General features: G+C 40.0%; 1 protein-coding gene across 1 annotated transcript in view; it reads right to left on the bottom strand.

The window, feature by feature from the left end:
- Positions 1–16,822, bottom strand: part of LOC126095459 (lutropin-choriogonadotropic hormone receptor-like) — a 669,001-nt gene that overhangs the window by 166,927 nt on the left and 485,252 nt on the right. Inside the window, exon 9 of the mRNA XM_049910251.1 lies at positions 10,712–10,852. Within this exon, the coding sequence (XP_049766208.1) occupies positions 10,712–10,852 (141 nt within the window). The remainder of the gene's footprint in view (positions 1–10,711; positions 10,853–16,822) is intronic.

Here is a 16,822-nt window from a genome sequence, read left to right as displayed (position 1 = left end):
TCCTTGATTCAGTTGTAGGTGTGTTTCGGTTGTAAAGAATAAATTTATTAAAACTTCGTGCACAATGCGGCACTTTTTCACGCGTCTCAGAGTTAATTTCATGTCTCTTGATCTACGTATCATACAATGATATAATTTTGTACACTACTGGTCATTAAAATTGCTACACCATGAAGATGACGAGCTACATACGCAAAATTTAACCGACAGGAAGAAGATGCTGTGATATGCTAACGATTAGCAATTCAGAGCATTGACACTATGTTGGCGCCGGTGGCGACACCTACAACGTGCTGACAAGAGGAAAGTTTGCAACCGATTTCTCATACACAAACAGCAGTTGACCCGCGTTGCCTGGTGAAACGTTGTTGTGATGCCTTGTGTAAGGAGAAGAAATGCGTACCATCACGTTTTCGACTTTGATAAAGGTCGGATTGTAGCCAATCACGATTGCGGTTCATCGTATCGCTACATTGCTACTCGCGTTGGTCCAATGACTGTTAGCAGAATATGGAATCGGTGGGTTCAGGAGGGCAATACGGAACGCCGTGCTGATTCCCAACGGCCTCGTATCACTAGAAGTCGAGATGACAGGCATCTTATCCACATGGCTGTAACGGATCGTGCAGCCACGTCTCGATCCCTGAGTCAACAGATGAGGACGTTTGCAAGACAACAGCCATCTGGACGAACAGTTAGAAGACGTTTGGAGCAGCATGGAGTATCAGCTCGGAGACCATGGCTGCGGTTACCCTTGACGCTGCATCAGAGACAGGAGGGGCCAGCGAAGGTGCACTCAACGACCAACCAGGGTGCACGAATGGCAAAGTATCATTTTTTCGGATGAATCCAGGTTCTGTTTACATCATCATGATGGTCGCATCCGTGTTTGGCGACATCGCGGTGAACACACACTGGAAGCGTGTATTCGTCATCGCCATACTGGCGTATCACCCGGTGTGATGGTATGGGGTGCCATTGGTTACAAGTTTCAGTCACCTCTTATACGCATTGACGGCACCTTGCACAGTGGACGTTACATGTCATATGTCTTACGACCCATGGCTCTACCCTTCATTCGATCCCTGCGAAACCCTACATTTCAGTAGGATATTGCCCGACCGCATATTGCAGGTCCCGTACAGGCTTTTCTGGATACAGAAAATGTTCGACTGCTGTCCTGGCCAGCACATTCTCCAGATCTCTCACCAATTGAAAATGTCTGGGCAATGTGGCCGATCAACTGGCTCGTCACAAGACGCCAGTCACTACATTTGATGAACTATGGTATCGTGTTGAAGCTGCATGGGCAGCTGTACCTGTACACGCCATCCAAGCTCTGTTTGACTCAATGCCCAGGAGTATCAAGGCCGTTATTACAGCCAGAGATGGTTGTGCTGGGTACTGATTTCTCAGGATCTATGCACGCAAACTGCGTGAAAATGTAATCAATATCAGTTCTTGTATAATATATTTGTCCAATGAATACCCGTTTATCACCCGCATTTCTTCTCCGTGTAGCAATTTTAATAGCCAGTAGTGTATTTACATTCAGCTGGCTATTTGAATATTGTCTGGAAAAAGTGTTGCGAACAGAATTAGCAGGAAAGAAGGAACAAATTTATACATTCATGATGGGGCAGCTTTTCATGCATACCTACCACTTTTGTGGCATCGTATCTCCTGAATTACGTGCGATAACATGATAAATTTTGTAGGTGTATTTCGCAGAAATTTTTATGAAAATGCTACGAGACGTAGCGGCCATCTGGATGCATTTGAATAAGTTTCCTGATGTCTTGACTGCACTTTTTATTACTTCCAAAATCACCTCACGCGTTTCGACGCTCCGTTATTTTCAATGACAGTGTTATGTTAGTCATATAAAATAGTTCATTAGATACACTGTATCAGGTCAACATTCTCAGTCTCGAGACAACCTGCACCTGGAGTTACGATATGGAGGTGCAATTTCGTGTGACCGCAGGAGTCCTCTCGTGGTTATCCGATGCACCTTCACTGCAAAATTGTGTGTCAGCCGGACGATGTGACCTGTTGTGCTACCTTTCATGAACAGCATTGAAGGAGGTATTTTCCAACAGGACAACGCTCGCCCACTTACCGCTGTTGTAAGCCAACAGGCTCTACAGAGTGTCGACATGTTTCCTAGGCCTACTCGATCACCAGATCTGCCTACAATCGAAAACATACGGGACGTCATCGGGCGACAGCTCCGGTGTCATCCCTGAAATGGCACATGTAACGCAACAGGCATAGAACACACGCCACAAACTGACATCCGGAACCTGTACAACACAATGTATGCATGTTTGCATTCAATATCCTGGCGGTTACACTGCTTATTAATGTATCAGCATTTCACATCTGCAATGGCTGATCTGGCGCTTGCATTAACCTGTGATCTTGCAATGTTAATAACTTAATTATGTTACCTAGACAAATGTATTTACTAAATTTCGTCAATATACTTTTCATTGGTTTTTGGTGTTACCATTTTTCTTCCGTCAGTGTAGTAGGAAGACCGCAGCTAGGAGCGAGCTTTCGGGTTGCATTTACGTGATTGGAAACAATGATAGCATTGATTTTACGTAAAATTGTATACCTTTTGCTTCCCCTTTTGCATGTGAATTTGTCGTCCACGATGGTGAGTCTATTACTTGTTTTCGGGTTACACGTGGTGAACGGTATCCGGCTCTGAGTTAATCATCTGTAAATTCAAGTAATTAGAAACGGATCCAGTAACTATGAGGTATATTTCTAAATTCCTTGCAAAGTTCTTTACTGTAACTTCGGAAGGGATGTTAAATGTTCTGACGCGATGTCTGTTAGTAGCCATAACAGCAAACTAGTATCAGAGCTGTTCATATATTATATTCTATTTTTCGTATATTTAGACCTCGTGAATTCGTTATCTTACAGCTTTCTTTTGTTCATAAATTATACCACGTGTACTTTGTCTTCATGTCTACTTCGTCTTTGTTTCATGTAAAACATGCACCACTCAGTTACATTGTATTTTGCTTAGGGGATGCGTTACGAATGCTTGCAGTGCTTGCGATCATTAAATTTCAGAAATCCAGGTAACGTGACGCAGCTGCATTTCTTCATGCTGTACGGCAGCGGAGACAGTGTCTTTGTACACCACAGCTTTCAAAATACAGGTCTTGTATTTACAAGTTATTAGGTAGCGTAGGCAACAGACGACAAAAGCGATTTTCTTGCACAATGAAGCCACTCTTTCGTAGTATAGTAATTGAAATACTTATTTTTATTTAATTTGAGTTATTGGGATGAGTTATTATGTCAAATTTTGTTTGAAATTTACTACTTTATTAATATAATGAAATAATTTAGATTTTTCAACGAAGCTAAAGGCTTCAGAATAACAAGTAGGTGTTATGTTTTTAGTAGCGTAAGTATTTGTTTTAGACGTAGCTATTTCTTCTGTCAGCTCTCTCTCAGTTACAACTCTGTTACATTTATGTTTGTTGTTGAAAAGTGTTATTTGTGAAAGTTTCTTTTCGTACTAGTTGCGAATAAAATCGAATCAAAAGTAATCTCTAGTTCAGCTTCGTTATTTGTGGATTTTAATGTTTGGAATTACTGAAGTATTACGATTTTACAACTGCGGCTAATTGCTTAAAAATACTAGACTTCACTTAGTATAATTTTGCCAGTCTCTATTGAACAGAAGTTAAACAATGTTCATGAAAAAGTTAACTTCCGATAGCAGCACAGCGCGATCGACTGACTGTCATTTATTTGAAGAACTTCACGGACTACACTGCAGCAATTTTCCTGACTTTCAGTGTGTAATCTGACGCGAAAATTTAATTACGGCGAATATAAGGTGTCAAGACATTTATTTTCAATTCTGAGTGCTCCAAATATATTCTAATTAAAAACAAATCGTGTTTGTTCACCGAATTAGACCGAGCTTTCTTAATAACAGGGCTAGTGAATAAACAATTGACGACGATGTCAGTCTACGTTACGTCTGCTATTACTGTTTCAAAAGATTGTAATGAAGTTTGTGACTCGTCCTCCCAGCTTTAAATAAACATAAACTGAACACGACCCTGTAGATCGAAGACATCGTCACCCCCCAACTAAATAAACTAAAATTTAGCACCCATGAAAGACTACAAAAGGAAGGAGCCACAACAAGGCGAACCCATTAGGTGCGATTTCCTGGTCTTTGAGAGAACATCGGAGGAGGTTTGTGGTTAATGTTCTAATTGAATGCTGTTTCATGGCGTAAAGCTCTTCCATCTTCTTACACGAACACTCAGGTACAGTTCTAAAAGGAATGGCAGGTTGCAAGCCGTTCGCATCCACCTGACCCTTGCCTCTGTCTTTATGTCTTTAATCCCTCGTCCTATCTTTTCGTACCAAAAGGAGTCCATCTCCAACCATTTGGTCTCGCTGTATGTACAGATGCCGACTGTACGGTTTGGCTTAATGATTTGAGGATATCCTCCAAGGCTACGGATGACAGTTTTAATATAATGGTGTCACTTTGCCAAAGTTCTTTTTTAGTTCTGAAATTTTCACTTTCTTGGTGTAATCGAAAGAGAATCATTGTATTTTTGTATATAACCTGAACAAACTGATGTTGATCAATTCTGTTCTTTGATTTTCAGAAATGACTGTAACCAGTCCCCTTTCAGGTTGGTACAAATTTTTACCCCTTTGTCAGTTACAAGTCGCCTAGCGACTGATCATCAGTGATTATTCATAACGTAGTAGTGATTGTTGCGTAGCTGTATGACTAGAAGGCAAGATCGCAAACAGTTAACACCGAATATGCCGAGGTATCAGAGGTTATTTACATCGTATAATCAGAATGTCGGCTTAGTGGCGCTTATGTTATCTTGGTTCCATACAATTATTCCTGATGCACGAATCACTTTAGGAAACATTGCTTATGTTCTCCAGTTACATAAGATACACGGCACTACACACACACATTGCACAAATAACTTCCATACGCCATCCATGGTATACAGAAAACATACAGGGTGGAAAGGAAAAAAGAAAACGACGTGATCAGGCCGTAAGGACCTTACGATAGTCGACCGACCGGCGTGTCATCCTCAGTCAGTCGTCATCGATGTAGTATGGAGGGACAAATGGTCAGCAGACTGCACTCCCGGCCGTTTTCGACATTTCGACCTTGGAGCCGCTACCTCTCAATCAGGTAACTCCTCAATTGGCATCACGAGGCTGAGTGCACCCCCTTCCAGTCCTCCTATCAAGGAGAAATCTCTGGCAGCATCTAGAATCAAAACAGGATCCTCACCACAGCAGTGAGACACGCTCACTATTGAGCTACCGAGACGGACAATGTTACAAATAATATATGTTAATTTTGTCTGTGGGCGACATGAAACCGCCAGTGGGAAAATTTAGATTCTACCACAAAGATGGGCGACTGGTATTAGGCATATCTTAAAACCTGTTTTCAGCCCAGTCATCCATAATACATAAAGTACCTTCTTTGGTTCTCAAGTGTTACCACTTCTCATACGATGTAAAAACCAACGAATGTTGTAATGGGATTTCTATCTTGTTTTTATAACTTCATTGGCAAAATGTAGATGGACCATTGTCCTGTATCCACCTCTAATACCAGCTTATTGCTATCCCAACTTGCTGTCTAAATTTTCCTTCCTTTTTCCTACAAGATTATTGACAACTTTAGTAAAATCTTGTGTTCCCTTGCAGAAAACTGAAGAACCACTAGTTATCCAGAAAATCTATTATCACTTTCTTCTCCTTGTTCCAACTATCGAATATCGTTAACATTCTGTTGACAGACGAGTAAGTTTCGTTCTCATCGCTTACCTACTGTTTTAATCATTTTTTAATGTTATCCTTTCAATCACAGGGGCTGTTCTTCATTTGATGCAAAGAATCACTTTCTCTACTTTTATTGACAGTGCTGCGGAATGCACTCGTTCTATCTGACTATTCGTTTATCTGCATATTCGTTTCATTACGTACACTGTATAGATTTTAAAAAAAAATCTTCCAGCCCTATTGTCACTGCCTCCCAATTTGTCCTAGCAGTGCCATCTGACATCCTCAATGTGATGTAACGGCAATATAGTATAAAAGCTTGTTTCGTTTTCTCCATATTTCGGTTGTTCTCGACTGTCTACCTTACAGTCTTTTTCTTACAGTCCCCAGAACAATCTTGTACATGTTCCTGAGTAGTTACGTTCAGCTCTGTTAATTGTGTCTGTGTTATGTTACCATTTATTTTTAATTCTTTTCTCTTCTGCATTGCCTGTCTTCTGATTTCTGAAATTTTGTTTCTTTCTTGGTCGCTCTTGCAACATCTTCAACGTCTTTGTTAAATCATCATTTTTCATATTTAAGTCTATAGTTTCTTCATTACCTGGCGCCTCAAACCAACTTGTTAATTTAATTGTAATTCTGCTAATTTTACGTTAAAAATTTCTTGAATCAGTGAAACTGATTTCTGTTAGATTAGTTTGGTGTTTTCTCATATAGTATCCATTTTTGTGACTCATATTAGTAACCTGTAGTCACAAGAGACATTGAACTGGTTTAAAACCAAAACAATAGTTAGGATTTTTTTCTTTGACAGCCTACAGTCGGTGATATTTTTATTACGCTTCATCCATTTCACATCCATTTGTTGCCTAGGTACTTCTTGCAAAATGTGCTTAGAATAAAGTTTTTTTTTCAGTAACTTTCTCTAGCATATCTTTGGCATCGTTTCTGGCATTGAAACCGGACTTAAAAGTCTTTTTCCACCCTTTGTTCTCACCTTTGAATTAATATTGCCTCTACTGTCCTATAGTTTGAATTATTATTTACCATTTGTTATAGCACCTTATGAAGAGCTTCCACTTTCTCACGAGGGTGCGAGGCTTTTGGGGGACAAATTTCTGCTATTTCCAATGAACTATGAAAAATGTGTGTGCTTTCTGTTGTGTCCTAATACCATTCAATAATCGGACCTCTGTTTTTCTTGTGTTGATAATCAACTTATTTCTGACAACCTTCTTGATCTGAGCCTCTATAGTGAAACATTTACTGTCTGGTGCCTTACCTGATTCTCTTCCTTTCTTCGGATCTCCAATACCCTACTGATTTCCCACATTAAAACGTGAACTCCTGCTGGTGCTTCTGATAGGTTATCTTCACTCGTAAGCGTCCTTCAGTCTAAGGCCCTTGTATGTGGGTTGATGAGACAACTCTTTATGATGGAAGACAAAATTATTGACCAAAGATCGTCGTAAGTAGGTAGGAAACGACCATAGAATCCGAAATTCCGTTTAGACGAAGTATAATACGGTAAAGAGGATGCACAGCGAATTTTCTATGATGTTCGTAATAATTCGTATACACACGTTTTTCTTTTTTCCCACAGCTTTGTGCACAATAGCAGTACGCTTGGCAAAGGCTTAATGAAATTTAGTTACATACTGAGCATTGGGCGATGTCACAAATATGCAGCACAGTAATAAACTCCAGAATTTGTTTACCTGTCAGCTTGCATTGGCGGGCTGATGCGGTTGCAGCACACGAAGACAGTGTTGACACACAGGTGGATTGCCACAATTCGCTTCGTTTGCACATATTGTTGTCACGACTGTGGTACACACAAAATTTATAATCTTTGGCTTCCAGTGAAAGCTGTCGACGTATTTATGAATTCAGTAAATTCTCATTCTACTCGTATATCGATTTGGTAATTGGAATCGTCAGCCAACTCGCAATTTTTGAATAACTTTAACAGGAAAAAAAGAAACAACTTTATGGACATTACAGTGAATATCTGTGATATAGCACACGCAACAGAAACATTCTGAAACTATCGACTGCGATGGAACACTACCCATTGACAAGATTAAATTCACTAACCTGCATGCATGTTAACTGTCACCCATCTTCGCAACTTCTAATTGAATACAGATTTTGGTCTAACGTCCTGTCTACGAGGTTGCTAGAAACAGACTACAAGCTCTGACTGAGGCTGAAATCTTCCCTCTTCTTTTCGCGCAATTTATGAGAACTGCAGAAAACGTATATCTAAATGGGCAGACAGCGATTTGAATCGCTGTCCTCTCGAATACGCGTCCAGCATCTTACCTTGCCACTAGGCCATCTCGCTTGAAAAGCACTGAGCATGCTCCTCTGGAATTAGCGTGGTCTGGGACTCAAACTCATAGCCTCCATCGGATGGTAAGTTCTCCATCAGCAATGTAAAATGGTGTCACGTCACTGCATTAACACAGAGCTGCCTGTAAAGTAATGTAGGCAATAGACCCTGTAACGTTTTCATCAGGTTGCAGACCGGCTGTCAAACATTTGAAATGACGGCAGTGCTTCGCGATGCCGACCAAAGTCCATCGCGAATTACCACCTGTGGGCAGTCACTGCATTTACATGTTTCAAAAATATCGCCGGTCATCGTTCAAAAAGGACTCTGAACGCCAAAAGGCAAAAGTGTATCTCTTTTTGGCGCCTCTTTGCTATGAGTTCGATATTTCTGGCGACGACATTCTTGCATGAAACTTTCTCGGTCTACTTAACGACTATTATCTGAAATCGCGAGCATTCGACCACGTGCTCTATCCCCTAATCATCAGGAACAACTGAGAGCCGTGGTTGCTTTTATGGTGGGCGTTTATTCCCCATAGGCGGCTTCTGATTGGTCGGCGTATGTTGTCATTATATCATACTGATGAAGATTTGGTACTTGCCTGCATAGGCACTGCCAGAGCTCTCGTAGGAACGTAAACATCTCTGAACATTCCCTGTGTTTTCTCAGCATCAAGAGATCTCTTCTGGGCATCACTAAGATTATACTCGTACATTAGAGCAGTATCTGTATTTGACAATGTTCCTTCGGGCAATGAACTTTACAGGCAGCGCACTAATTTATTTCATGCCAAAGCCAAGGCGATCTGACGAGAAAGCTAAATAAGTCTCTCCCTGTATGGGAATCACATTATTGTGTGAGCGTAATGGGAAGCATTAAATATGGAAGGCCTTGATGCGGATAGCCCAACGATTTAAGGCGACCGCTCGCGTAAAGCGGAAAATCTGTGTTCGCATCCCGGTTCGGCACTAATTTTCTTTGCTAGCGGTAAATTAAATAGCTATGGTGTTACCGCATTTTCAATCGGCGAATACTCGTACATTAGAGCATGGCGTTCCCTATTACCCTCCACAACCCACTGATTCCATATTCTGCTAACAGTCATTGGATCTCGACCAACGCGAGCAGAAATGTCGCGATACGATAAACCGCAATCGCGATAGACTACAATCCGACCTTTATCAAAGTCGGAAACGTGATGGTACGCATTTCTCCTCCTTACACGAGGCATCACAACAACGTTTCGCCAGGCAACGCCGGACAACTGCTGTTTGTGTATGACAAATCGGTTGGAAGCTTTCCTCATGTCAGCACGTTGTAGGTGTCGCTACCGGCGCCAACCTTGTATGAATGCTCTGAAAAGCTAATCATTTGCACATCACAGCATCTTCTTCCTGTCGGTTAAATTTCGCGTCTGTAGCACATCTTCGTGGTGTAGCAATTTTAATGGCCAGTAGTGGAATAAGGTGGACAGAAAATTGTAAATTCTTAGGAGTGCATATTGGTAGGAACTTCAGCTGTAAAAACCATATAGTAAACTTACTAAAATTTTTGGTTTCGGCTGCTTTTTCAGAAGAATAATTACCAAGTATTTGGATATGAAAGTCAGTAAGCTAGCAAATTTTGCATACTTTCATTACTGAAGTCTTATGTGATAACATACTGGAGTAACCCCACACGTAGACGAAAAGTATTCTTTGCACAGAAGAAAGTTATTAATAATATTATGTGTGGGGCTCACAGGTATACATCTATCGTAACAAGTATCTCTTCAAGCAGCCGTATTTATTAACCGCAGACTCGCGCTACATTTATTCATTTATGAAATTTGTTATCAAAATTCCATCTGAGTTTGAGAGTTCTCGAAACATTCACAATCCCAACAGTAGAAGAAAAAATGATTTTCATTACCGTTTAATGAATCTACGCCACATAAGGAGTGAAATACGCAAATTTGCAGCTATAAGACCCTCTGACAACCTTCCCATGGAAGTAAAGTGCCTGACAGATAGCAGCGTTTCCAAATGTAGATTTACGGTCATTCTCCTCAACAACTCCCAATATACATAGGAATTCTTGAATAAAAATAAGTAGTCATTTTCGTAGAAAACCATGTAAAAGGTCAGCGTGTAACCTTATAATTTTTTTTCTACTTGTGTGAGTGTACGGGTGTGTGTGTTTTCTATTGCGTTTATCGCAAATATGATCTGTGGAACAACCAACTAACTAACTAGCTAACTAACATATGTCATTGTTGTACTGTGTCAGAAATATTGGACTGCAAAATAAATAAATAAATAAAATAAAAAAGGAGAGACCATTATGATGCTACAGTTGAACGACGCTTCTGTACATAGCATCAGGAGAAGATCCTGGTTCAAACAAAAGTTTTTGTATGGCAGCATAACCTGTGTAACTTAAATAACACCTTTCTCCTTGCTAAAGGCAGAAATAACTGTTAATTTTACAGTGAGCACTCGGCTTTTGTCGACACTGTACACTTTCAGACACATTAAGACAGTAGCAATTGTGGTGTGCTCAGGTACTCACAGACTGCGGAGCCTGGGACAGATGGAGCAGAGTGAGGCGGGCACCTCCTGGAGTCCAGCCCTGTCCAGCCGCAGGATCTCCAGCGCCGTTGTGCCCTCCAGGTTGGGGAACTCCGTCAGCTCCCGCGCGTCGGACAGGATGCTGGCACAGAAAGGCAGAAGAAAGTATTATCAGCTCTGTCAGGAGCACACTATGAATACTAGCAACAGGGCAGCATGAAATTTGGTAGTATTCCTGAGCAACACTGGCGAACATTCAGGACATACGTCCTAAAGTGAAAATGAAGTTAACAGGGTATGCATGGCAGTACTAACTCTCACCAAGGTACTAGCCACTGTGATGTAAAACCAACAGAGACCAATCGTGAGAAAGCGTGCCTGAGGAGCTCTAACGTCGGCACATACACAGAGTGTATCACAACTAATTGTGAAGCATGGAGGAAGTAAACAACATTAGATGCAAAACACTTTTGGCTAAATATGGGAACACAAATGAGTTGTTTGCGAGAAAACTGCGGAACTTTGGTTACGAGCTTCCAATAATTTCAGTATGAAATTTTGTCCTAGTTAGATTAAATGTGTTTCAAATGTAAACTTTTCGATTAAGTCCTCGTCTAATCCATGGGTTTTACCACATCTCTTCATAGTCTAACCTCAATCTTCTGATGCCGTTTGACGCAAATCTATGCTGCAAGCTGGGTGGTTTTTAAGGTTCCTGGTCCTAATACTCTTCCCATTCGCACAGAGTGCAAACTCCACAAGCAGAGAATACTGTTTTCATTTGTAATATACAATACTATATAAAGACACGTCATTGTTTAAAGTTGTTGCAAAAAGTCTCTGAAAGTTCATGACAAATTTACTTCATATATTTACACGATTATTTAGTTCTGACGGACATATGTTGCTCATTTTCTTCATTATATATGGTATGTCAATACATACATAGTATGTAAATGGGAAACTTTGTTACAAAAATTTCGAAAATTTCTTGACAAATTTATGTCTAAATTTTACACGGTAGTCTAATAAACGTTCGTACGAACATAGGCTACATAATTTTTTTTCAAGTGTGTGTGGTATAAAAAATATATTCTTTATAAAGGATAAAAGTTTTTAGCAAAAATCGCGAGAAGTTCTTGACTGAATTAAAATTTTTACACGATAATGTAATATACATTTATACAGATATATGCTAAGTATTTTTAAAACAAGAGAACGAGATTTTCTGTTAAAACCGACTCCAAGAAAGAAAATACTTTGCTTAGCTGTGGTGTGAAAATTTGTGGCTTCGTTTTCTTTCACGTAGTCAGTTTTAACTATGATAGCGCGGCATTTACACTGTTAGCAAAACTGTTTCTTCCATATATATTCTCTGTCCTTATATATAATTTTAATCGAAAATCATATACTCAACTACGTGCTGTTTTGCTTTCTTCCTCGCGCTTGGTTATAGCAGATAACAGATAGGTTGTATTAATTGCCTTTTGGCTTATGATTTTGGAATACTACTATGAAACCTGAATCGTTTGAAACGTCGCAGACTACCCGTTCACGGACTAAAACAATGTAAATTACTGCCATTGAAGCTACTATCCTCGCAGATGCATCAGCAGGAGAGGTCTCGCGTACCCCATAAACCAATGAGCCAAACCGTTTTACCCATTCATTTTAAGCGACTTCAGTTTTCAGTCAAGGTTTCGTTTGCAAGAGTAATAAACAAGGAGGGGGAAAGAGAAGATCGTCAGAGAGGGGAAGGAAATGGGCACACAGACGGACAACGATCAAACTAACGGTGAGTTTTGAGGCAGAAATGGAGTGTTATAAGGGTGAAGGGGGGAGGAGAGCAGATGGACAGATAGAGGAAGGTGATGTAGAGAGAGAGGTGGAGCAGGAGGAGATGGATAAAGAGAGGGGGAGGATGAGAAGAGAAGTACGACGTGTATCCAATTCCCATACATATCGCAACGCAAAAAAAATAATTTATTTATTGTAATGAGGTTTCAGGAAAAAATTGTCTATGTAACTATTTAAGTGATTAACATTGCAAGATCACAGGTTAATGTAAGCGCGATAGAATCCATTGTAAATGTGAAATTCTTGTACATGAATAATCAGTGTAATCTCCAGAATTTTGAATGCAAGCATACGAACGTGCATGCATTGTGTCGTTCAGGTGCTAGCTGTCACTATATGCTGGCCTCCACGGGCTACTTACACCACATCGACCGGTTATGAATACGGCGGAAGTACGCACTTTACACGGGATTTTATGTTTTATTTTAGTGATTTTAACCACTTGGTGTTTATCGGATGTTATAATGTATCGTACGTGGTGTTATCGGGCGTGGCTCATTCAGCAGCCAGGCTTTGTACATTTTTACAAACATCTTTTGGATGTACTCAGCTTTATTATGACAACTCAACATTGACTTTTAAAATGGACAGCTTCCCGAAAGCTGGAACTCCATAATTGTACATCTAAATTATGGAAATATAACCATTGTGAACCTGAAAGATGCGTCTATACGGACGTGAAAACGGTAGTTGCGAATAAAGCACCCTCACTCAGCTATGCGGCTTTTGGAAACACCTCATCATTCTTGACTTTTTAATCGTTGCAATTTTTGTGATACTTTGGACAGTTATTAAGTGTTGTTATCGTTATTCTTTAACAGAACGCTTTCCCTTAAAGAAAAACGAAATCTTCTATTCTTCACCATTATGAGCGATATTTTGTGCTAGTTCTATCACGTAGCGCGTCGTAGCAGTGCTCTGAGATATTTAATCGACATAGTTGAGTGTTTACATTATTACGTATTACGTGCACTCCACTGACACCAAGTCACCGACATTTGCGAAGTCAGTAGTGTCAAGCGAGAGCTCATTGGAGGACAGCCCGCGTACTGCTGTTGTAACCCAACATGCTCTACAGAGTGTCGACATGTTGCCTTGGACTCCTCTATCACCAGATATGTCTCTAATCGATCTGAAATGGGACGTCATCAGATGACAACTCCAGCGTCATCCACAAACAACATTAACCGTCCCTTATTGACCGGAAAAGTGCAACAGACGTGGAATTCTATCCCACAAAATGACATCCGGTATCTGTAAAACACAATGCATACACCTTTGCGTGCTTGCATTCAAAATTCTGACGGTTACACCTGTTATTAACGTATCAGAATTTCACATCTGCAATGGCTTATCCCATGCTTACATTAACATGTGACCTTCCAGTGTTAATCACTTAAGTAAGTTACTTAGACAAATATATTCCTGAAATTTCATTACTCTACATTGATTATTTTTTGGAGTTGCGATTTTTTCCGTTCGTATATTAAGTGTTGGTTGAACATCATTCAGAACTTCTGGCAGGGATGTGGTAGGATGGAGAGCGGAAGCAGAGAGTCTCGCGTGGCAGCCGGAGGCGGATTCCGATGAATGAAGGGCGTGGCGCATTCCTCGCAAGGTCGGACCGAGTGTCAGCGCGTCCGCTGTGCGTGCACTGCTGCGAACGGGTCCGCTTGTTTTTCCAGGGGACGAGCTCTATCACTGGCACCGCCCCTTCATAATGAAGAAAAAGTACCGCCTTGTGTTCAGCCAGTTACAATTTCAAGTCTTCCCTGGTACCCGCTGTAATAATTACATTGCAGCTGAAAGCCCACGCCTTGGCGGATGTCCGTGCACGTATCTGTGGATATCCGCAATAATAGTTACTTGTAGCCAAAAGTTGAAGGTCACGATTTTCCTCTATTTGTATTACATAGGATCAATAGTGATAATTGTTAGCGTTTTTTAAGTCACAACCCATTCGGGACACGGGTACCACTACTTTGACCATAATGCACAGTGTCTTGGATCCGTAAGGTCTAAAGATAGTGACACGCCCTTTTTTCTCTTTCTCCATACACTTACACACGCACTTTATTTCCATGATAGCAGAAACCTTCCTGTTGCCTTTACTTTAACAGCTCTCACTTACGTTGCTACCGAATCCTGCCCCAAAGCGGCTTGGCGGCCATTCTAGAACACTGCAACATTTCCAACTTTCGATTCATTTTAGGACTCATGTATGTGTTTCGTATTCGACATAAAGAATCTCCATGTTTAAAAAGAAATACCGTGACTGACTCATTATCGCCCAGTCCAAGCCGCTGAGAAAAAAATCTTCAAATATGGAGAGTGTCTTGATCTTACACATTAGACATGTTTAAGAAGAGATTATCCGGGATGAAAGGTTTCTTGAAAATATGTCGCTATTAAAGCAGTTTTGAGGCTAGAACTTCTAAAACTGGTATTCGGTTTCTTGGTCAGAAATAAAATATATGCGTTAATCATATTTGGAAATTTAATCTCTATGAGAGTGAAAGAGTAGGTGGAACTTTGTTTCGCAAATACATCATTACTGAAGAACTATTAAAGCATTTTTAAAACTACAATTATGAAAACTGGTATTTTACTTCTTGGTTAGAAATAGAAAAAAACGAACATATTTCAGTGTCTTCGGAAATTCAATCCCTAAGGGAGTGAAAAATGATATGAAATGTGAAATGAAAATATTTTATTATGGAAACATTTTCAAAGCTAGATCTCTGAGAATTTGAATTTGGCTTCTTGGTTAGACATACAAATTACGTGAAACAATGTTTTGGAAATTCAGTCCCTAAGGGTGTGAAATAGGATATTACTGATTCAGCGACTCATCATCGCCTACCCCAAACAACTAAGGACAGAAACTTGAAGAGCGTGCTGATCTTATACTGTAGGCATCGTTTAGTAAGGTATTGTACGAAATTCCACCGTGCTCGTAAGGGAGTGAAGTATGGGATGAAAGGTGTCTTTAATAAATGTCGCTAATAAGGCAATTTTGAAGTTAGAACTGTGAAGATTGGTATTTGGTTCCTAGATCATATATTTAAAAAATACTTGCTTTAGAATTTTTTAATAATTCAACCGCTAAGGGTAAAATAATCTGTGAAATTTTCCTTTAAAACAAATCATTATTAAAGAACTACTAAAACAATTTTAAAACTACATCTGTCGACACTGATATTTGACTTTGTAACACCGAAAATAGAGATATGATACCTTCTGCACCATCCAAAATTTTTCGGCGTTTAATATCCGTCGATAACTTGTCCTGTACTTCTAATTCTTACTATGTAGGCTTTGTTACAGAGACCATATTAGATATGTAATGCATGTAATAGTGTATTTATTTCCGAATGTATATAATTGATTATAACTATAATATCATCAGCCAGTTCTATCACTTAATGATGCGGTATCTTTGAGTCGCTGCGTAACAAAGCATCCCAGTAAGATCATCCATTTCTTCCGACCCTGAGCTTCCAGTTTCCAATTGAATCCCACTGTCTTCCTTGTATCTGTCTCATCTGTCTAGTGGTCTTCCTCTGGGTCTTTTTTGGCAAACTGGGCTTCAGTCTAGGTCTTGTTTAGACTATCTTTTGTTCGAGCAACATGACCAGCACATTGCCATTTCAATGTAATCACTCTTTCCATTATGTAGGTGACCTTCGTTGTTTGTCTTATTTCAACTGCTCTCTTCCTGTCTGTTCTCGTGTAACTCAGCATCGACCTTGCCATTCCTCTTTGGGCTACTGTTAGCTTCCTAACAATGAACACATTTAATGTCCATGTTCCGCAGCCATAAGTTATTATTGGCAGTACACATTGGTCAAATATAGATTTCTTCAGCTCAACCTACACCTCAGATTCAAAATTGAAGAGTGCCTCCCATAAGCTTGCCAGCCCAATTTAATTCGTCGTAATATTTCTGGTTTTAAGTCTTCTTTCACGTTTATCAGTTGACCCAGATAGATATATTCTGCGACTTTTTGGAGTTGTGTACTTCCAACTGATATACTTCCCTCAGGTGTCCATTCATTGATCATTATCTTGGTTTTATCAATGTTCATTTTTAGTTAAATTGAGAACTATAATGTAAATATTGTAAACTGCTGGGTAATATTCAAGGAAACTTTAATTTTAATGTAGCAACAACGAAATGGCATTAGCTGAGCCGTTGTGTACATTTGTGTATGGATAGTCTCTGTCACGGAAGCGGAGCGGCTAGAGTGATGAA

Source organism: Schistocerca cancellata, chromosome 8 (assembly GCF_023864275.1).
Source record: "Schistocerca cancellata isolate TAMUIC-IGC-003103 chromosome 8, iqSchCanc2.1, whole genome shotgun sequence".
Taxonomy (NCBI): Eukaryota; Metazoa; Arthropoda; class Insecta; order Orthoptera; family Acrididae; genus Schistocerca; species Schistocerca cancellata.
This window is presented reverse-complemented; position numbering and strand designations above follow the sequence as displayed.